A 24,600-nucleotide genomic window follows, 5' to 3' on the forward strand; every position below is an offset into this window, starting at 1 on the left:
ATCAAGACTCTTAATACCAGCATCATAACCCAATGATAAAACAACTTAAGATGTTAATCTTTTTTTTGTTTTTGACAACCATTGTTTGGTTTTAAATATAAATTTTATTTTACATTAATATGTATCTTTTTGTGAAATAAAACATATTCCCTGAGTAGTAATTCATCAAATGCTAACTCATCTTGTAAAACTAACTAATCAACTGTCAAGTTGAACTTCCCTGCCTGCAAGTTTCGGGAAGATTACGTCGTCCAAAATCGTCGCACGAGTCAAGTCATTTGCGCTGGTTAAAATGTAAAAATACAATTCAAAAACATTAACCCCCTATAACGTGGCACCTATCTCAACGTTATACGGGGGTTTACTGTAAATATTTCATGTCAACCATGTCGGGAATCGACCCGAGACCTCTTGCATGGTAGTCATATACGCTGATCATTACACCACGAGGCTGATAAATGAATTTACTGTCATAATAATAATATTAATTTATTCATATTGCTAGTTTTATTTTTGTACAATTTTTTTTTCTTTAGATAAATTTTGAAACTAAAATGAAATTAAAATGATAAAATGAATAAGAGAATTTATTTTATTGGTTAGTTGGAAGAAATTACCATGTGGCAATAAGCTCGCCGATGTTCAAATGTATATCCACAAAGTTAAATAAATATATTAACTCGTGGAGAATTACTCAGGTCACTGTAAGTATATATTTTTTGTAACTAAAAAAAAGTAGAATGAAAGAGAGAAATTAATCATACAGGAAAATATAATCAGTGAACGTTGGTGTTAGCTTCTAATAGCAGGTGTAATATCAGCACGTTGCTTTTAATTAATTATTTTTTATGAAAAGTTTTTGGTTGACTACATATTTCTAATCTTTCAAAACTGTCTAATGGAAACATACAATTGACAAAAACTGTTTGAAGTTTAACTGAAAATGAAAGTGGTTTACACAAATTTTAAAATAAATAAGAGTAAAATATCATACTAAAAAGCGGAAAATATTTATTTACAAAATGGCATTTTTATTACAGATGAGATTTCTACCTAAAAAAAATGAGAATGCTTAAAATAATTTCATACTCACAATCTTACGCACACATGGTATAATAATTGCAAAAAAACTAGGCACTACGAAGCAACAAAATAAATATCATCTATTGGTGCTATGAAAATAAAATACCGCACAAAGAGAATTAATTGATAAATAAAACATGTCCTTGCTTAAAAATACTTCGGCAGAAAAAGAAGACAGGCACCGTGACGCAGTTGGTTAGACGGCTAATTGTGATTCCCGCCGGTTGCAGGAAGATTCTCAATGAAGAAGTTCAGCGCTACGGGAAATTGGATATAAAAAATGTTTCTTGCATGCGGTAAAAAAATAAGAATTTAATGAGGAAGCTCAGTGTTTTTTTAATATTTTTTTTGATTTGTTAATAGTTTATATTAAACCAAGCCAAAATAAAAAATAAAAAAATTATGTATCATATTCTTGGCCTCGTGGTGTAATGGTCAGCGCGTTTGCCTACCATGCGAGAGGTCTCGGATTCGATTCCCGATATGGTTGATATGAAATATTTATTTGAAAGGGTGTTTTCACACCAGAATATTTCATAGTCCCTGGACTGGTACCTGAGGCGTAAGACTGATCATCTTACCTTCCTGTAACAAAAAAATGATCAAGATACGCTGCGAGTGGTGTACCAATGCAGTGCCCTATGCACCATTAGGTGCGGAAAGGGAATGTTGATGATCATATTACCAGCGTTATGATTTTTTAAGTTTTGTAACTACTTTGCGTGCGACGTCTCAGATTCTCTTCCGCTTCTTCTCGGTCAGTTCTGCCGATTGGTCCGTTGATGGTAAGCAAACCAAAAATCTTCCACAACTCTCTTATCATTGATTGTATTGTATGAACTAGTGACGTCGTTTAAAGTAGTTCATTTTAATTAAAATATTAAAAAAATTTCATATGTTTTCAAGAAACTTTGCAGTATAATTTAATGCTCTAATTTTTAACGTCCGTAAGAAAATATTTTTGTATCCAATTTCCCATAGGACTGAAGTTCCTCATTTTACAGCGAAGTTTTTTAAAATGAATTAAAAAATAAATAAAAATGAACGATTTTAAATGAAGTCACAAGTTCTTCTAAAAAAAACAATTTTACTGCGCATAAGTAAACGTTTTTTACATCAAATTTCCCATAGCCCTGAACTTCGTCATTTAAACCATTTACCAAGTCTTGAAATTTTTCGATTTTTTAATACGTGTGACAGATCAGACTTATTCACTTTCAAGTATACATACGAGATAAAAATATTTCACTTATAAAAAAATTGTTATTCCTAAGAACATAACCAAGTACGAGACTCTCAATCTCTGTTAAAATATCTATAAATCTTGATAAACTGATTCGCCGTTGTATGGCACGCGTTTGACACACATAGCCTTGAGTCTATTTTCCACAGAGAGTGTGTTTGTCGGTGGCTAACCAAAGTTCAAAGTATTGAGGGTCATTCTTTACTGACAATAGATAGTAAACGCAGGTAATTTATGTACATAGGCTGGGTTGATGTATGCTGTTATGCCATATTGGCTGCAGGCTGGAGTCTATTTATTAACGCCAAAAGGGCTTTTACATATTTTACATACAGAGGTCATAAAAACTTCACAAATATAATTTTAAAAAGAAACTAAAAAAAATACGAGGTATTCATTTTTTAAATTTTTTTTTTTTATATTAAGGCAATCCATCCTAAGAAGGATGATTTCTGCCAAGAGTACAATTTATTTAAAGGAATAAAAATTAAAAAACATTTTTTTAAAAAAAACTAAAAATTTATCATATTTTTTGAGAGGAAGCTTCCTATATGGTGGATAATTTCAGGATCAAGGATGGAGAGGAGTGATGCTATGTTAATAGGGTAAGGATATTTTTTTAAGGAGGAGTACATATTATGTTTGTCCCTTATTGGACAGCCAAAGAATATATGGTCTGGAGTCTCATGGTCCAAACCACATTCACACCATGGACTTCCTATAATATTAATTTTGAAAAGGTGGCTATTAGTGCAATAGTGGCCGATTCGTAGTCTACTAATGTTTGAGATTAATCTCTTAGACAATTTTTTTGTGTGGAACCAAGGAGAGCTTGGTATGCTCTCTTGGATATCTTTATAGAGAGTTCCCTTACATCTGGAGGTAAACTCCCACTGGGTCTTCCATTGTCGCTTTGCCTCGTTCTGAATTCGAGGGGACATGTCGGAAACACACACACAATACTCAAGAGGACGCGAGCCGTCTATCGCAGCCGCTTTCGCCAGTTCATCTACCATCTCATTACCTCTAATACCAAGGTGCGATGGGATCCAGACTATGATTAGTTCTCTACCAGTTCTACTGAATTTCCAACTGTTAAGTCTTATAGAACAGAGTAGCTCATCACTTGCGGATTTAGAAAGGTTGTTGGAAATAGATTTAACAGCACTTAATGAGTCTGTAAATATTACAACATGTGTATGAGGGAGAGATAGACAGAAATGAATAGCTTCTTGTATAGCCAGACATTCTGCTGAGAAGACGGAGGAAGGACTAGGGAGTTTGAGGTATTCATTTGTCATTTTAAAATTTAAAGAAATATTTATATTTTTGGTTCATCTGTCTGTTTGTCCCCGGGAGAGAGAATTCTCAGGAACAGAGAATCAATAGAAATTGAAAAGTAAGATAAAATGAAATAAGAACGGAGAAATGGAGTCAATGTCAAAAATCAAGTCAACAAAAACGTAGAATTAACAATGACTCAATGGCTTAATTGATGCACCATCGTAACTGGAACAAGTGGCATTCAATATTCCGATCCGCCAGTTGCAAAATGTGCCTCGATCAGCACAGCACAAACTATGGCTTGCATGCACCAATGTCCCGATTGTGTCACATTGTAAACTAGAGACGAGAGATTGTCATTTTTGGTGTAAGTTTATCTAGATTTAAACCTTTACTGAAATCACCAGATCTTGTTTTGAGGTAGTACTTAAAATTATAATTAAAATGCCAATATTTTTCTTTCTCCTCCATCTTTCCTCCCCACTTTTACCCCCTCCTCTCATCATAGTGTAGTGTAGATATTTAGTTAATTTCTGTTTCTTAAAAAAATACTTAGTTTTATTCTGAAAATATTATAATATGTCTACGACATGCTCAAATACCACTGATTTTCTCCAATTGAATGGTTTGGATTAGTAGGAAGAAATTGCCTTAAGGCCATATGTCCACCCTTATGCATATTTATTTATTTATTTTATTTATTCATATTTTCCTCTTACAAACTACGAGTATATTATTAATAAAAATATTGTGACCTCACTGGGGGTACCCGTGCCGAGGACGCTTAGCAATATAAATGGTGAATAATACACAGTGTGTAAAGTGGCCACTTAAACCAGCCAATGACATGTCATAAGCCCTGAAAATGCCTAGACTTCCATATTCCCTTATTTAAGGTATTCTCCATCCCTGTTGTAATTTGTTAATCTTAATGACTCCCGAGGGGGTGAAATCCAGTCTTTTGTCTACGAACATTTGGACAAACTCAAATATTGTAATGAAACCACCTGGTCCAAGAAGAAGTTTAAAAATAGAAAAATTGTTTTCAGGCGTTGCCTAGTAGGTGAAATAATTCAGTCAGATGAATCTCTTCGCAACAATAAAGGTTTCAGCTCTTTAACTTCACAAACATCAACAGATGAAAGAATTGAAGGAATATAGATGTTTAAATATAAGCAGAATGGTGAATGTTACACAGTGTGTAAAGTGGCCACTTAAACCAGCCAATGACAGGTCATAAGCCCTGTAAATGCCTAGACTTCCATATTCCCTTATTTAAAGTATTCTCCATCCCTGTTGTAATTTGTCAATCTTAACAATATACTTTTTTTTAAAAATATTTTTACATTTGAGAATAAACAAAGAAGACTAACTTAATAAACAGAGATAATTAGCAAAATGTTCAGACAGTTTTAAACACTACGTATTTATGTTTATAATTTATTTATGTACATCTTTATTACAAAACGCACAATGAAAAACAAAAACCTAACATAAGCTATACACTTGTGGGTCAGTTGATTCAATATTGGTTTGGGCGAATGAGACAATCCATTTTACTTCTACCTAGCTCCACTATTTATTTTTTATAGCCTTGTTGAATATTTTCTTGTCACTAATTGTTTTAATGTACGTGAACTGTATGTAAATATATCTAGATATTTCAATAATACTCCTGCAATTCGCACATTGTATGATACACTGGTCCGCAGCGTACTAGAATACTGTTCCATCATTTGGGACTCTTCTGAATCAAACCACATCCTCGAAATAGAGAAGGTTCAAAGGCGATTTTTGCGATACTTATATCTTAAAGAAAATAATAATTCTCCATTCTCGTATCCATCATTATTTCTAGCGGGGATGCTGGATTACAACAGCCTCGAACCTCGTCGTCAAATTTTTCTCGGGAAACATTTCTATAAGCTGATTTCTGGAAGAATATATAATCCAAATATACTGAAAGAGATCAGTTTGTATGTTCCCAATAATTATACTAGAGCGAGATCTCACGCGCTGTTTTACATACCCAGAAGCCGTACATAGGCAAGTCAGAATTCACCCATCCATAAGGCAATTGCTGAATACGGCTTCTGCGGATAATATGGATATATTTTGCTGTACATATCGGCAATTTAGCAGCTATCTGCTTTCTATTCATTAACTTCTAACTTATATTTACAGTCTGCATTGTGTAATGGGTTAAACAGCCCGTAAAGTAATGCAGACTACAATTAAACAGCCCGTAAAGTAATGCAGACTACAATTTGTCAAATGAATAAATATAATAAATAAAGTAATTTCTTTTCATGTTCCCAACCGTGTCACCAGAAGTCAAAATCTGCTATTTATAAAATCTTCTAAGAGCAACTTTGGTTTTTATGCCCCAATGTCCAGAATGTGTAGATTAGTCAATTCATCACACGACTTGGAATTCTTTGGGATAGATCTTCCGGCTTTTCGTAGATCTCTTCGCGACTAAACAGTGTGGGATGAAGTTGGATTGGCATGGTTTAGCTCAAAGTTTTTGATCTTTCGTTTTTTTTAATATATTGTATACTATTATTGTTTTGCCATTGTTTGTTTTTGCTAAATAGTTTTATGTTCTTTTTGTTCAGTTTCTTGCATTTATGTTTCTTCATGTAACTGTTGTAATTGGCTTAGGCCGTATATATATAATAAATAAATAAATAAATAAAGACATGGCATAACTATCACTAGTTCGACCCCATCTAGAATACGCTTCTCCTATTTGGTCTCCATTCTACAGGACTCATATTGACCATATCGAGTCTGTCCAACACCGTTTTCTAAGAAAACTGGCATGGCTGCTCGGATTACAAAGGGCTAATTACACCTATTTTGAAATAGAGCAATCCCTTAATCTGTCTTCATTGGAGAGACGTAGAACTGAGATGGACCTTATATGCATTTTCAAAATGCTTTAAGTGATGTCCCATCTCTGTTGCTATCAATTTCTTTTCATGTTCCCAACCGTGTCACCAGAAGTCAAAATCTGCTGTTCATAAAATCTTCTAAGAGCAACTTTGGTTTTCATGCCCCAATGTCCAGAATGTGTAGATTAGTCAATTCATCACACGACTTGGAATTTTTTGGGATAGATCTTCCGGCTTTTCGAAGTTGAATTGGCATGGTTTAGCTCGAAGTCTTGTGTCTTTCGTTTTTATGAATTTATTGTATACCATTATTGTTTTGCCCTTTTTTGTCTTTGCTACGTAGTTTTATGTTCTTTTTATTCAGTTTCTTGTATTTATGTTTCTTCATGTAACTGATGTAATTGGCTTAGGCCATATTTGTATTAAATAAATTAAAAACTAAATTCAAAATATACTGAGGACAGACATGTCAAAAGTTGTCAAAATTGGATGAGAAGATGTATGGATGAATAGGGAACGAGGCCTGTATGCAAAGACGGAGTGATATTCGTTTATTTGTTTGAAACATGAACGAAGATATTTTATTTTTTTAAGTGAAAACATGAGTGTTATTTAATTTTCATAGCACGGACAATAGGTAAAGAACGCAGGCATATTGCATACTTTATACAGAAATAGAAATCCTCCTACCATTGTCTCTGGCCTCCTGCAGCTGCGCAGTTCGGGCGTCGAGATTGGCCGACAGGCGCGAGGCCGCCCGGAGCCCGCTGCTCGAATCCCTCAGCTTCTCCTCCAGCTCTTCCACCTGGCGCTGCAGCGTCAGGACCTCGTCGCGGGACGCCTCCAGATCGCGGCGTATCCGGCCGGCCGCCGCGGCACCCTCGTGCTCTTTGTCTGGCAAGAGGAAGAATTCTGGTAAGTCCCATTCAATTGATCATTCATACACCGAAAACAATTCACCGCAATAATATATGTATGAACATAGAATTATCATTCATCAAACTGAAGCTGAGTAAACTACTCATAAATGAGTAATTTTACATTTTAGTCATTGGTTACTCTGTAGACGTCACTTTATAGCGACTGCAAATTTAAATTAAATTATTATGAAAATAAAACTTTGTTATTAGTCAACAATATTTTGAGTTTGTCCAAATTTTTTTAGACAAGGACTGGATTCGACTCCCTGGGGAGCTGTTTACAATAACAAATAACAACAGAGATGAAGAACATTTAAGAGAAGGTAATATAAAAGTCTAGGCATCTACAGGGCTTATAACATGTCAATGGCTGGTTTAAGTGGCCACTTTACACACTGTGTAACATTCACCATTCTGTCTATATTTAAACATCTATATTCCTTCGATTCTTTCATCTGTTGACGTTTGTGATGTTAAAGAGCTGAAACCTTTATTTATCCGGGTGAGATTCATCTGATTGAATTATTTTAACTTTCAAAATTTTCCTTTTTTGAAAAAACACACACTATCCTGGATTCAAAGTAAAGACATGAACTCTTTTTTTCTATGATATATTTTGTAGTCCTTTAATAATAAGGAATATTTTTTTAAAAATTTTTTATTTCCTTTTTTAATTACTATTAAATAAAAACAGTACCTTATAATCTTTTACAGAGTATTTTCTTTTCTCTTATGTTACACAAAAATATTATACCTGTCTATTTATTATACAGGGTGTTCATTAAACCCCGTCACATCCGAAACCACGATGATCAGTATGAGCAAGGAGACATATTGGCACATTAAAATAATTTTTTAGAACAAACGAAATTTAAAAAAAAAAATATATCAAAAAAGCAAATGGTTGTTTACTTCTGCAGGGGTGAAATGAGGTGGGGGAAGGGAGGAATCAGATACTGCGCCGCGCTCCCCTTATTTTATTCCCTGCAGAAGTAAGCAACCATTTGTTTTTTTAAATAATTTATTTAAAAAAAAATCTTTGTTCTAAATATTTTTTTAAATACGCTAATATGTCTTCTTGCCTATACTGATCATCGTGGTTTCGGATGTGACAGGGTTTAAAGAACATCCTGTAACAGCAAAAATTCATAAACATTTTTTTGTTTACTATTTTTACTGTTAATATGTATTTCATTGCTATGTAATTATCCTTTATTTTTTAACACTCTGTTTTACCTCTTATGCAGATTGTAATAAAACAAAAAAAAAAATATTTTTTTAAATTACCTACACGAAATTGTGTTTTTTTAGATTTCTATACTTCTTCATGGACCAGGTGCATTTATTAACAATATTTTAAGTTTGTCCGAACTTAAACTTAAAGCAGCCAAAGACAGGTCATAAGCCCTGTAGATGACTAGACTTCTATATTTCCTTCTCTAAAATGTTCTTCATTCAAACTAACTAACTTATTTCTCCCCTGTACAACGTGAGCTAAGCCACGGGTAAAGGCTAGTGTACATAATTATATTTACATAAATAAAATTGAATGAAATTCTGATGGTGATCTCACCCATTTGAAACTGTTCCAAGACACACTGGAGGTTGGTCAGGGCAGCCAAGTTTTTACTGTTTCTATCTTCAGACTGTCCCAATTGAGACTGTATTTCGTCTCTCTGCTTCTCTACGAGCTTTATTTGTGTCCGCAACGTCTCCACTTCTTGGTTCGCCCGAATACTGAAAGAAACACATCAAATATTATTATTTGTAGGCAGGCAGCCTCTGCTGATGGGCCTATATCTCGTGTACTGCTTTTGTTCAAGTTTTTCTTCCTTCAAAAAAGCATCCAAACGGTTGAAATGAAAAAAAACAAATGAAATGGACAACTAGACTTGGCAATAAGGTATTATCACTCGGGAGGAATATCGAATTTAACCTACTCTACAAATAAAAGATTTTTTTAAAGATTCTCCTAGTGTTTATATAAACCCTTATAATGAATATTTTCATTCATTATTTTCGTTTTGAAAATAAGGTCTTTCGAAAACGACCGTTTTGTAAGTTGGTAATAAATATTGTCACAGAAGTTCACGAGTAATGCATTCATTTTAATGTTGGTAATGCCACAGGCCACAGATAGAAATATAAGGAGACTTGTCTATGCATATTATCTTAAGCCTTCCTTACCCAATCCACACTCCAGTTCCAGGCACTGACAGATGAAAGTGAAAACAGATTACATCTTGAATTTCTTTTATTATTTTATGGTTTTCAACCTCTTCTAAATATTAATTCATTATGATAATGATGAATTGAATTATCAATTTATCGTGAAAATTATCAATCGCAACTCCTAGCGTTTCATAAGTGACAGGACGCCATAAATGTAAACAAACGGCACATAGAAAAAGGAAGCTATCTACAATACTCTATAAAGTCCATAGACATTGATGAAAAAAATCCGATGACGTCACAAAACATCCGAAGACGTCATACTTGACGACGTCACGAATTGTTTGTTTTTGGCACCATTCAAATTACTTGAATTTAATCATTTATATCTCCCTTATTTCTAAACAGATTTCAATAAGAATAGTACCGACCGGCTTGGGATTTTTTAGATTGATGTATTAGCTAATAAAAAAATCCATGATAATTGCCCATTTATTCCAGTCTGAAATTACCCTGCTGGAAAGGAAGTTTTCTTGGGATTGAGGTGGAATTGGGGACGAGAGAGCTTCCAGTTATGACCCCGTAAATTTGTATTGGGATTTAATCAATACACCTCGCGCAGGGGGCAGTCATAGCAATTATTGAGTATCTATCTAGAAGTTTCTATCCAGCCCTTCTCTTCCGTCGTTCTTCCAATGATGTAAGTCGTAATGATTTTAATCTACCGTAGTAAGGCATCCTCCTTTTGAGTAATTTGGGGATTTTCGTATATAACACAAAAATCAGACAAATCTCCCATATCTTCGAGTCGATACGTAACACGCAACTCAGGCCCTTAGATGATTATTTAATAAGGTTTAATGCACATTATAAAATTAAATTGGACTGATTTTCTTACTTAAATACGAAATGACAGCCGGTGTAGCGCAAAAAACTACTTTTTCTAAAACTTCAAGTTCTGGTTGAGGGCCAAAAGTAGAATAAAATATTTTTTATTTGCGTTCTCACCGGGAATCGAACCCGGAACCTTCCGTGCGTGAGTCAAGCGTCTTGATCACTACACCACGAAGGCGTGAAATAAAAATAAATGTAAAACGAAATCCCCCTCTAAACATGAGTTTTCACTCTATTAAAGAGGTAGAAATATTATTAATTATGTATGAACAAACCATTCGCACTTTTATAGTTATTTTGTCAACAATTTTTTTCTATAAATTGGAAAAAAATTTATTTATTTTAGGTTTTATCTTTCCTAAAAAATACACAAAAATTTGCAGCCTACTGGAAACAGCTATACCTAGCTGAACATAAAATGTTAACCCCATCAAGTGTTAGGTACCTGTTTGACGTGTAGAGTGTGGTGGAATGCTTGACCTTCTCCTCCGCGGACGTCAGCTTGGCTTGCGCTTCCTGCCACTTGTGCTCCGCCAGCACCAGGTCCTTGGTGTGCTCCTCTTCCATCTCCAGCAGGTGCTGGCGAAGGCGTTCCAGCTCCCGCGAAAGGGACTGCTCCTTCTCCGCAATCTGAAACGACGCAGCGCACTGCAGCTGTGACTGTTGTTGGAGTCTGTGGCGGTATTCTGAATCTTCTCAACCCCCGAAAATTTGTCGATTTGGGGAATTTTAATTTTTGATTGCGTCGACACTTTGCTTCGTATAATGGCCACACTGATGATTAAACGTCAAATAGTTACATGGTCAATATAGTGCAGGTAATTGATAAAATAAACCAAAGTAGGGAACAAAATTCCGAACACTCCTCTAGTGGAACGGAAGGCCGTTGACTGCTGCCAACAGGCCGGCTTCTCCTGAAGAGTTTTAAGTGGTTTCCTCTCCACATGAGCAAATGCTGAGAAGTTCCCGATTGGTCCACATAAGTATATCCCTCCTGATCCTAACAGTTTAGATAAATTTAATTGCAGAAAAATCCACCTTTTTATATTTAAACCTAGTATATTTTAAGCAAGGTAAATAATAAAGCAACTCCAATATAAAAATAAAAAAAAAGTCAAATAGAGTATTCATCTTCTTCCAAGTCGGTCTCTCAATGCTGAGGATCGTGATCACCATGAACACTTCTGATTAGTCTGTTCCACTCCAGTCTGTCCTCAGCCCGACGAACTGACTCATCAAATTTTAGCCCCGTAGCCACCTTTATTTGGTCAGTCCATCTATATGGGATTCTACCCCGGCTTCTCCTACCTTCAACTCAGCTAGAAATTATTGCCTTTTCTAGGTTGTCTGGCTCACGTCTAGCAATATGCCCAAAGAAAGACAGTATCCTCCTCAGTAATATGGAGCTCTTCCAGTATCGATGCATTCGTCCTTCTGGCCGTCCGAGGCACACGCAGCAGCCTTCTCAAACACCACATCTCGAATGCACCGATCCTCCAAATGGTGTATAAAACTGCGGTTCGGTCCATTCAACCTAATTAAGTGTTTTGAGTAATGCTTAAGCATTATTGCGTCCTTAAGGACGCAATAATGTCCTTAATGAACATCACATGTATGATTTCACGTGTTCATATTTATTTGACGTTTAATCACCAGTGTGGCCAGATATGAAGCAAAATGTAAACGCATGCAAAAAATAAAAATTCCGCAAATTAATCACTCTCTATGGGGTAGATAACATTCAGAATACCACCCCTGGAGATACCTTTCAAGTGGGAGAATCCCAAGTATCTTAGTTGAAAATTATTTATTTATTTTACAGAAACAAACAGTCGACAATGATATAATAACATAAAAAAGATACGGCTTAAGGACAGACCAGCGAAGTTTCTAAATAAAAATCATACATATTAAATTGTGGTACAACAAAAGGGTGTGTTAATGTGTATTTGTATGAGAGTAAGTGTATAGGTGTGTTTGTGTGTATGTGGGAGTAAGTATTCAGGTGTGTGTAAGTGTGAGCATCATTAAATAGCAAGTTGGATCGTATCGCAGCCAGAAAGAATCAGAAAATCATGAAATTATTTACATACTTCTTGTAACTACAGGAAAAAATACTAATTTTCCTTGCCTGTATTTTTTCTTGGGCAATCTGCTTTGCGTTGACTTGCTCCATGACCAAATTCTTTCCTAAAACATCGCACTTTTCCACTAAAAACTGATTCTTTTCTCTCAACCTTTCCAGTTCATCCGGAGTGATTCCCGCCTGTCTGATTTCATCCAAAATCCCTTCCAACTGTAAACACCTATCTGTTTTATCTCTTAGAAGTTTATTCAGCTGATCTGTGTCGGGCGAACTGGCTTGATCGCCCGCAGTTCGATGCGACTCTTTCAATTGGGCGATTAGTTTTTCCAAGTCTTTGTACTTCTCATTTTCCGTGACTAACACTGCGTTTAATCTTTGTATTTCGGCATGGTACGTTATGCTTTCTTGGTGTTTTTGAGTCACTAGATTTATCAGTTCGTTCTTTTCCGTATTAAGCTGTTCCAGTTTTGAATCAGCCTCAGATTTATAGTTTTCAAGTTCACTTAACGCTCCTACCTTAGTGTCATCTTCCACAACCAGATTCTTGAATTTAGCTTCCAATAACAACACCTCACTGGTCAAGTGTTCAATTTGAAGATGCGCCTCATTTTTCTGTTTTTCAATAACTTCAAAATTTGTTTTTAAAGCTAAATAATCTTCTTCACTTGATACATTCTCAACCGTGGGATTATTAGCTGTTTGTAACTTTAGCTCTTCTAATTCATTTTGTATCCTGGTCAGCGAATCATTCAATATATTTATTTTTTCCTCTTTCTCTTCTATTGATTTTACATGTTTATCTAGTGTTAGTTTATCAGCTGCAATTGCTTCTAATTTGAAGTTTTCTTGCTTTGAAACCAAATTGTCATAGTCAGTTTTCAGCTGGTTAAAACTATTTGTGATTTTTTCAAGCTCTTCATTTTGTTGATGAATATCATCATCTTTTTTGGTCAACTCTTTTTTCAATTCAGAAACTTCAGATATTTCATTTTTGGCACGCTCCTCTCTTTCGATAAGTAATTTATCCTTTTGTGCTTTAACCACGCAGAAATCTTCTTTGATTTTATTGATTTCTTCAATCAGCATAGAATTCTCTAAGATTTTTGTTTCTTTTTCACCTGCTGATTCTAAGGCCTCAGCTAAAGTCAAACACTTGTTAGACAGCTCTTCTTTGACAACCTGTATTTCTCGATTCAAATTGCTACATGTTTTATTTAACTCTGCGATTTCCACATCTTTTTGTTTGATATCCGCTATGTGATGGTTAATTGCATCTTTGGATTGTGAAATTTCAAGGTCTCTCTTCTGTAATTCGTTTCGCAGATCATTGCAAACTTCCTTAATCTCATTGATTTCATCACTGCTAGTCTTAAGTTCCGCTGTGTAAGACTTGATCGCATTTCCCCTATCAACTGAAGATTGTCTAATTCTTTCTACTGTGCCAATAATATGTTTCACAATAACTTGCAAATCGTCTTGTCTACTTTCCACTGGCTGATCACATTCACCGTCAGTCAGTTTTATGTAACACTCCGTAAGGTCTTTTATTAGACCATTTCTGTCTTTTAACGCCTCCTTGGCATTATTCTCAAGAGCCAATATATTGGATTTTAAAACAATCAATTCCTTTTCTTTATCAGCCAGTTGTTTAGCGCTTTCTAGTGAGTTATTTTTGGATTGAATAAGTTCTTCTTGAATTAAATTATCGTGCGTTTCGGACATCTCATCTAAACTAGCGATTCTAACTTTTAAAGCTTCGTTCTCCTTATGAAGCGTCTCGACCGTATTTTCCATTTCGCTGAGATGGCAAAGTTTTATTTCTAAATCAGTCTTTTCGGCTTCTATCTTTTTGGCGTAATCTTCAATGATGGACTTTGTTTGAACATTAGCCCTAAGTTCACTTATTTCTCTCATCAGTAAAATTTTGTCATTGTCCAGAATTGTAAGGTCGATCTTATGTTTCTCGTTTTCAACAGAAACAGAGTGGAAGCCACTTTTCAGTTTTTCCAGGTCACTTTGCGTCTCTGATAGTTTCTGTTGTGTCAAAGCTAAAGTTTTATCATCTATCGAATCATTACTGTCTGTTCTGAGCCTTTCAACTTCCTCTTTAGTATGTTTGAGCTCTTCCTTAATAAAATTAAGTTCTTCTTCAAGTTTTTTCTTCTGCATTTCAACTTTTTGGAGTTGTTTTTCACTATTGTCTAATTCGACTTCGAAACTTTTATTCAAATTACTACAGTCTTCTAATTCATTTTGCAGTTTCTCGAGATGTTCTTCATTGTGTTCAAGAATGGGTTCAAGCTTAGAGACACTTTTCAAAGCTCCGATTTCGGCAATTAAAAAGTCGTTATTCTTTTTCTGCTCCGAACTTTGATGAGAATAATGCGCAATATCGCCATTCAAGATCTCTATGTCGGCGGTCATTTCGTCAACACTAGATTGCAAGTTATTTATTATTCGAGAATCTTCAGAGGCACGGAATTCCAGAGATTCATTTTTTTTTCTCAAATCCGAATAGTTTTTAAGGCAGAGATCGGTATATTCTAGGAGATCTTTACAGGTATTGTTGAGATAATTTTTGATAGCCGGGAAATCAGGAGCCATGTACTTGTCAATCAATTGCCTCATGGCTGTACACGGAATAAATTCATGTAGCTTTATCGAAAGCACAGCTACTTCTTTATTGAGATGATCAATTTCCAAATTCAGACGTTTGATTTCTTCGTTTGTGTTCAATTTATTCTGAAGTTCTACAATTTCGAATTTTAACTTGGCAATAACTTTTTGGGCACTAGAATCGTGTTTGACACCACTTACAGATTTTTTGGGCACAGTTTCGGCGAATTTTTTCTCCAAATCCAAAAATTTATCCTCTAACTCTCTGTACTTTTCATTGGGCACGTGGTTCTCGCTATTTTTTACTTGGGGTTGATGCTTTTTCTGTAATTCTTCCAAATCGTGCTGCTGCCTCGCACACTCTTCTTGCAACTTGAAGTTTTCTTCACTCAGTTCCAGGTTGTCTTCTTGGAATTTCTCAGTGTTTTCCTCAAGCAAATTATGTTTTTTTTCAAGATTGTCAAACTTATGGTGCATGGTCTTAAGGTCCGAAATGAGTTTCAGATTGGTTTCACTGAGTTCTTTAAATCCGGCGTCTTTTTCGGCTTCGCGCTCTTTTAATCGCGTCTTGAACTCCGCGTTTTCTTTCTCGAGACTTTCGTGTTTCTTCTGAAGGATATCGTAATTAGTCTGAAGATCTTTTTTCAGCTTGATAACTTCGTCAATCGCCATTTGGTGTTGGCTGTCCAAGTCTTCTAAACTTAAGGTGAGACTGGCGTTTTCATTCTTCAGGGCTTCTAGTTGCACTTTCAACTCCCTGACTTGATTACTATCTTCATTCTCGGAGTTTCGTTTGCTTTTCAGGTCGGATACTTCTGCTTCGAGTGCGACAATCTGCGCTGTGAGTTTCTGCTTTTCCGCGTTAGTGTTTTTCGCGGGCGTCGACGAGTCGGCATCGGGCGGGTCCCAAAACCAACTGGATTCATCTTCGTTCTGCGGAACTGACTCCTTGGGCGCCTTGCCACTACTCTCTCCATTATTCTGCAACAAAAAGAAAATCAAATAAACAAACAGTCGAAAAAAACGGATACACAGCTAAGACTTAAAAAAAAAATTGAGAATAACCAAAACCTTGGCAGTAAGAAACCGTTTAACGGACTTGAATCAACCTTAGCGGGGTAATTAGATATAACACGTCACAGCACTATTCATACGAAAACAGCGAGAATATTCGGCGGCGATATAGGAAGCGCGAGCAGCGAGTTATAACCACCAAAGTCGGGAGCACGTGGTGGAGTAGTAGTTATGTAAATGACTGGAGGTCTAATCGCCGGGCGATAGCAGGACCTCCGCCGGAAGCAGTCGAACAGCGAACAGTCTCTAGAAAAGTATTTCACACGTACGACAAAAGTTCCCGCCTAACGCCGCTTTCTGGGTGTGCCAGACCAAGACCGGGTATTTGTATTGAGTAATGATGTGTGCTCCGCTATCTCCGGCTAATCGCAGCTTTACAATGCGGGTATCGGACGATGCTGATAGCTGATATTGGTCTGATAAGCACGTGTCACCCGCCAAAATAATTCAAACGTCTGGAAAAAATCGGTAAATGGCATTTTTGTAAACTAAATCATCATCAAAATGACTTTAGAACTGAAAGTGAATGAAAGCAAAGAAGAAGACATTAAAAACTCTCGAATTTTACAAAAAAACAACAGAGGGAAGAATTGAAGTACGCACGTTCAAACATATGGAGGAAAAGTTGTAAGTGTTTTAGATTGTGTATATATCCGCTCAAACCAGCCAATTTCAAAAGCCGTCTATAGACAGATTGATACAAATATATTCCCTTCTAAAAAAGTTGTAAGTGTTTTAGATTGTGTATATATCCGCTAAAACCAGCCAATTTCAAAAGCCGTCTATAGACAGATTGATACAAATATATTCCCTTCTAAAAAGGTGTAAGTATTTAAGATTGTGTATATATTCGCTCAAACCAGCCAATTTCAAAAGCCGTCTGTAGACAGATTGATACAAATATATTCCCTTTTAAAAAAGTTGTAAGTGTTTAAGATTGTGTTTATATCCGCTCAAACCAGCCAATTTCAAAAGCCGTCTATAGACAGATTGATACAAATATATTCCCTTCTAAAAAAGGTGACCATGTATCAGATATATGTAGATCTCGATGAAATCCAGAGGCTCAATCACTAATAACTATCGACGTGTTTAAAAACATGCTAAGCATTTGAGCGATCACAATGAACAATAATGAACATGCTTAAGTCATGGCAGTCATAAATCAACGCGTGTGTAATCTCTAAGTCAACGCTCGTGTCGCGATGTTGGTTTGTTTTTTTTATTTTCCACGTAAATAAATACAGTTCATTGGCGAAAAATCGGCGTTTACTATAAACAATAATACAAAAATGTATTTCTAAAATAGTAAGGAGTAGCTAATACAAAAAAGTGAAAATTAAATTACAATTACTATAGCGACTGTTTTTCTTGACAGCGCGATAAATGATAAATAAATAACTTGTCGGCCTCGGGTGTGATGGTCAGTGCATTTGCCTACCACGCAAGAGGTCTCGGGTTCGATTCCCGACATGGTTGATGTGAAATATTATTTAAAAAAATAATATTTCATATTCTCAGGACTGGCACATGAAGCGTAAGTCTGGTCATCTTACCGTCATGTAACAAAAATGATCAAGATACGCTGCGATTGGTGTACCAATGCAGTGCCCTATGCACCATTAGGTGCGGAAAGGGGATGATGATGAAATAAATGAAAATAGCAGTTTTGAAAAATTTTCCATATTCGCACCGGTAAAATTCAAATACGTGATTGCGCAGCAGGATTATACGTCGCGAAACGTAAATATTTTGACATGTAATGTTAGGTGTTCGCGGACGTTCCATTGTGATTGCGAATACGATAAACAACCACGGTGAGAAATTGTCAACACGTCGCTTATTAGCACATCGATAGTTATTTGTGATTGATCTACTGTACTTCTTAGCGGTATAACGTTTATTCTGGGTAGCCGAGTTTGGCCGGGCAAGTGAGACGCGAACGGCTGTGCGACGCTGCTGTGCCTTGCTGTGTTTAGTTAAGTACATTAAAATTATTAATGCTTTAATACTTTGAGCACCGGCCGAATACACATAGAATTTACCCTGTGCCCGGCCCATTTTTGTGAAATTACATGCTTTGTGAAGGGTTTCTTCAAAGTGTCATAATTATGAAAATACTGGGTTAAACCAATTCAATTATCTCATATTTATTTGAAACAATTCAATACGTCATTTGTGTATGATAGTTTTAATTATTAGTGTATACACGGCACAAAGGCCTTTTACAAACATAAACATAAATACAATTAACATACAGTGTTCTATTACAAAATTATGAAATAATAAAATAACAATATATCTATACAGATTCGCAGATGATATAGAAGTCATAAGTAAAGACACGGATGAACTAGGCGAAATGATTAGGGAACTACATGAGGCTTCAAAAAGGATTTTTTTTTAAATGAATATTCATAAAACAAAGATTATGAGTCCAACAGGTCGAGACATTTTCATTAACGATCAATAACTCACGCTTAGATCAGCTATGTCTACGGCGAGAGGAAAAGTTATTATACCTCTACGCAAACAGCGCACTTAATTTAGTGAACGCGCATTTGCGGTCGCAGGCCCTATGGCATGGAATGCTCTCCCAGCAGAGGTGCGAGGCTGTGAAAGTGAAGTGATGTTTCGGAAAAAACTTAAAACCCACTTGTTCTCTAAATCATTTGAATAAATCCGTAGCATGTGACAACAAAATAAATTGTTTTAATTAAATTGCAAATGTAAAATAATCACTATGTAAAGCGCCCTCGAGGTATTATGTTACGAAAATGACGCTATATAAGTTATCCATAATAATAATTATAATAATAATTATGTAGGTGTATGCGCATGGGTGTATGCACGTGTGTGTGTATGTACATGTGTATATTTATATATATGTGTATGTCTGTATGTATATGAATCAAAATGTGTATCCGAATAAGTTTATATTTTGTTTGTCTGTGCTCTATATTAATTTGTTAACTATTATAATATATTAAAATGTAATTGCCTAGCTTGGAACGGGGTATGTACCCTTGTTAGCGGGGCAAAGTGAACATGGAATTGTATTTTGATAAAGAGTGTGAATAAATAAATAAATAAAAGTAATAAAATCGAAGCGGTTGATGAATACATTTAAAGGTAAAGATAACCAGATAGCGGAGTTACCAAGAAGCATAGGGTTAAGTTGGGCTGCTTTCAGCAAACTTAAATATATTTTTGAAAATAAACAAGTCCCTATATGCTTGAAAAGACAAGTACATGAATCGTGCATATTGCCGGTGACAATATACGGACTAGAAACCATGTCTATAATACAAAAAAGTAGCCAGAAATTTAAATGCACGCAACGATCCATGGAAAGACAGATGCTCGGTGTATGTCTAAGAGACAGAATAAGAAATTAAGAAATAAAGCGCCGAACCGGAGTCGTGGATATCATGGATCGTGCAGCGAAATAGAAATGGCAGTGGGCAGGGCACTTGGCGAGACGAAATGATGGCAGGTGGACACCCAGAATAATAAAGCGGAGACCATGGGCAAACAAAAGAAGTGTTGGAAGGCCACAGAAAATATGGGTCGACGACATTGCCTCTATTGCCGGTAAAACGTGGATGATGAAAGCGGGCGATAGGAAGGAATGGAGACGTTTGGAAGAGGACTTTATCCAGCAGTGGAGATAATAAGGCTGCAGAAGAAGAAGAAGGAGATATCTATACATATTACCCAGTTGTTTTATAAATTTTCTGTATAATAACTTTGGGATTTTAATACTTAACATATTTAGGTAGAAAAATAATAAAAATAAAGATAACGCGGTATATTCGAAATAGCAAAAATCATAAATCATTGATTTGTTGGTATTGTTGCAATGTATATTGAATGCCCTAGGAATAATACTAACTGTCTCCTGATAAGAGCTCAGTGGTTTTCAACCGTTTTAAAAATAAAATATAAAAATAAACAAAATAATATGATTATATAATATAATAATAAACCTTTTTAAAAAAAATAATATTAAAATTTTTAAATTTTAAAAACTAAAAAAAACAGATATCTAGCCATACGTTTATAAATATATTTGACATGTATTTGTTTATATATTTATTTTTCTTTTTTATAAATGAACAAAAATACTAAAACATCAATCAAAATCCTAAACTATTTATTTAACAGCAAGTTTAAACTTCATTTGGCTAATGTGAAAAATGTCAATACAACTGATCTGGTTCCACGTGGATACCAGCAGCGAAAAAAAAAAAATAAAAGTCACTATAGTCCATAAAATATAGCTTGATTAGAATGACAGCTGTCAAACTAATTTCATTACTGATGGGAAATTACTGATCACTGATCAAATCGATTTTATCAGTTATTTCATGCAATCATGAAACTCTGTTTCCGAAAATTGATACAAAAAACGCAAAAACAAGACTATTATAATGTGTTTAACACAATTATTCACTAAAAAAATGAGACATTTATACTTTTTTCATAAACAACATCAAATGAATTACTTTTTTATTCGAACAATTTACATTTGCAAAATGATGTAACATTGTAAGACTATCGTTAATAATTAGGTTTATTTAAGTTTTCTTTTAGTTTTAAAGCTGATTTTATATATTAATGTTGATTTATGTTTTAAGCATTGTATTAAAAAAATAAATTAACACGCCAGATATAAACGATTTTTTGTGTGTCAATATAAATAATTCCTTTGGCGTTACTACAAAGTAATGTCGTCACTTTTTCTGACAACTGTCATTTTAATCATGTTACATTTTAAGGACAATAGATGTCAATGAAATGCACTTTTTAGACAGCTGGTAAACCACGTGAAAACACGGGACTGAGACACACGCATGGTTATATAATCACGTGTTTACACGGCTCCGGGATACAAAGTATCACCTTTTCTCACTTCGGTTGTGCGGTCTTCAGCCTGCATGTTTTATTTTTTTAATTGAAATTTCTTGCACAAAATGTGTGAAATGGTCGCGGTTGATGAGAACCGTCGGATAAAAAATTATATAGAGTGCGCGTACGACATTTTGCAGCGAGAGTCGCAGTCCCCGCTCCTGATAAGAAGTGCTACGGCTTATGGCGCGATAAACGGATAAATACGAAAACACACATGCACATTTTTATGTACATATATGTACTGGGAGTTCATTTTTTACCCTCTTATTGACGAAAAATATTGACGAAAACTAAAAAAAAGAAAGTTGTCAAAAGTCGGAAAAATCGGCGCGCGTGAGCAAGTTCTGTAGGCAAATATATTTTTATTATTAACACTTTGTATCCCGGAGCCGTGAAAACACGTGAACACATCAGCTGTCTAAAAAAGTGCATTTTCTTGACTCCAGTGACTTTTATTAGTACTTTTTCGCTGCTGGTAAACCACGTGAAAACACGGGACCGGGACACAACGCATGGTTATAATCACGTATTTACACAACTCCAGGATACAAAGCACAAAAAAAGGAGTGAGGCCCTGTATATGTGCGAACATTGCAATGCGCAATGCGGCTCTCCATAAAGGCCAATGTTGGCAAAACTGTCATACGAAAATGGCTTATTTAATTGTTTCAAATAAGTATGAGAAGTTTGAATTGATTTAACCCGTGAAAAGGCCATGAAAAAAAAAATTAGCCCAGTATTTTTATAATTATGACACTTTTAAGAAACCCTTCACAAAGCATGAAATTTTACAAAAATAAATTTGATGGGTATTCGGCCAGAGCTTAAAGTGTTAATAGTGCCGGGAACAGGGTGAACGGTGCACTGAAATCTACTTTGGCAAACGAATGTTTATCGCAGGAGGCTAAACTAGCAGTTCACAATGGAGTTCTAGTGCCAACTTTTTTATGAATCGAAGCTACACAACAGTTAGAATATTTTTGATTCTGACAACTGATAAACAATGAATATAGATAGTTATTTTTTTAAATATTACAAACAAGAATCTTACTATGTATTTGACCAGTTTTAGTGATTTTTAAAGTTCCGTAAGATTTTTCAAGTGCTGTGGGTGTTCTCTGCAAATTGGAAAATACCGTTTTTGTGATCGACTTATTTTCAGAAGGTGATTATTACACTTTTTGTATGAAAGCAGTTTGGCTGTTTTTAGCAGGACAAAGAATTGATCTTACTGCATCCGATAACACCAATTTATCATTTTTTCAAAATTGTTACTACGTTCAATGAGGAATTCCAGCCCAACCCGGAATTAAATTTTTAAAATGATTTCGTGTACACGAGAATATTTAAAAATTTTGGAGTAGAATAAAATATCTCAAAAACGCACGAAAAAAAAATGTTAAAAATAGTATTAATTTTAAAATCGTAAATAATGACGTCACTCCTTATATCTACGTGTAGTATTTCCGGTTTCCGCTTTAAAGCCCCCGCACCTTGTAAGGAACGTTTTGACCATAGAAAAAAAAGAGTATAATTTGTGATTGGTGATTTGGCGGCGAATGATTCGATTACGATCTACGACCTGAAATCCGGCAAATAATACTTTGTTGACATTTCAACCAGAGATTATGTCAACTTTCTAGGTTTTTCTAAATCGAAACGTTCGTAAAAACAACCATAACATAGAAATGAGCAAATTACGATCAACTAAATGAAGTAATCAAAGCAATATTCCATAGATTCTTGTCAGTTTTGTTATCGGCTGGAGAAATACAACTTACCGCGGTCGGCAAAAGTGAGAACGCCCACTGATTACAGTCATTTGGCGCGGTATTTGATAGATGTAACTTTAAAAAATCATATCTTTGTAAATAACACAAAAAAAAAAAATATATATATAAATATATTTTTGCTTAGTTAAATAGTACGCTAATAGAAAAATATAAATTAGAAAACAGTGGAATTCCACATTGTAAATCGATGTAAATCGAACCGGCGCAAAACGACGTTTACCTGTATTTTTAAATACTATGTATGATGTACTTTCCATTACGTTGTATCCCAACTCAGCAGTTTCAACACAGGGCTTTTAATCACACGGAGTTTGGGATGTTCTCCAGCAGCCTAGTGGACCACATGGTGACGATATCTACCTACTGTCTACAAAAGATTCTCTTCGGACATCTATCTCCCTTTGTTAACCATGGAGTTGAAACAGTGCTTTATTTATTTAGTTTTTCATTGCTTAGTTCTTGGCATGAACACTTGACAAACTTACTACTATGCTCTATTTTTTTATAAATTTATTGATATCATTCTAACTTTGCTAGAATTCCACTCGTCCATGCGCTTTGTAGCTGCACGATGATTGGTTATCTAGCTTTCATATACCAAATTAAAAATACCTAAATTTTATAAATGGGGTCTAGAATTCCAATCGTCTATGCGCTTAGTAGCTGCAAGACGTGTTGTAATCTTACTCCTTTTTATTATTCATATTATTATTTTTTTTTTTTTTAGTATCATTAATACACTAAATTTATTTGTCAATTTTTAAAATGTGTAAATGGGGGCTAAATTTCTAACTGTCTATGCGCTCTGTAGCTGCAAGACGTCCTGTAATCTAGCTCCTATCTGTTATAATTTTTTATTGATTTTAATTGAAAACGAGGAACTAGAATCCCAACCGTCCATGCGCTCTGTAGCTGCAAGACGTACTGGGATATTTATTAATTGTACAGCGCCCTTGAGGTGATTTTCACAAAAATGCCGCTATATAAATTATCCAACTATATATATATATATGTGTAACTATTTAATGAAATAAAATATGTGTTCTTCGTAGCCAACTAAAGTGTTAGCGAGCCTGTGTATATTACGCTATACTTGGAAGAATTGAAACTATTATTAGCGCGATAAGCGAACTTGAAACCCATGACGAACCGGAAAACAGAATGCGAGCCTTATTGAATATCGCATGTTACCTTAAAACTATTTGTACTTTTAAGGTATTTGCCTAAAAGCACTCTAAAAACTATTATTTTTCCTTGGTAGAATCAATTATAAGATATGCCATAAAGTCGCGGGTAGATTTAACTAAAACTAACATTAAAATGACCCAGGGCCTACAGTACTCTATAGTTATAACATATCCCTCCTGATCCCAATAGTTTAGATAAATTTTAAGATATTTAATAGCAGAAAAATCCACTTTTTGAAATATAAACCTTGTATATTATAAGCAAGGTAAATAATAAAGCAACTCCCATATAAAAAAATTAAAAAAGTACTCTATAGTTAAAGAGAATTGTACCAGCAGAGATTTACAAACAAAGAATTGATAGAGTGACTTCTTTACAAACACACAAAACTCTGCCAGTTTTAAGATTACTGTGGCTTTGTATCTAATTAATTGTA

General features: G+C 35.0%; 1 protein-coding gene across 1 annotated transcript in view; it reads right to left on the bottom strand.

The window, feature by feature from the left end:
* LOC148271176 (uncharacterized) overlaps window positions 1-16,515 on the bottom strand; it is a gene marked incomplete at its 5' end in the record, with an annotated part of 35,388 nt that extends 18,873 nt beyond the window's left edge. Inside the window, 5 exons of the mRNA XM_088241740.1 lie at window positions 7,198-7,401; window positions 9,001-9,164; window positions 10,939-11,123; window positions 12,625-16,176; window positions 16,350-16,515. Coding sequence (XP_088097866.1) covers window positions 7,198-7,401; window positions 9,001-9,164; window positions 10,939-11,123; window positions 12,625-16,176; window positions 16,350-16,515 — 4,271 coding nt within the window. The remainder of the gene's footprint in view (window positions 1-7,197; window positions 7,402-9,000; window positions 9,165-10,938; window positions 11,124-12,624; window positions 16,177-16,349) is intronic.
* Window positions 16,516-24,600: the final 8,085 nt, after the last annotated feature.

Source organism: Micrasema longulum, unplaced genomic scaffold, assembly GCF_059751315.1.
Source record: "Micrasema longulum isolate JH-2025_06_02 unplaced genomic scaffold, ASM5975131v1 h1tg003041l, whole genome shotgun sequence".
Lineage (NCBI taxonomy): Eukaryota > Metazoa > Arthropoda > Insecta > Trichoptera > Brachycentridae > Micrasema > Micrasema longulum.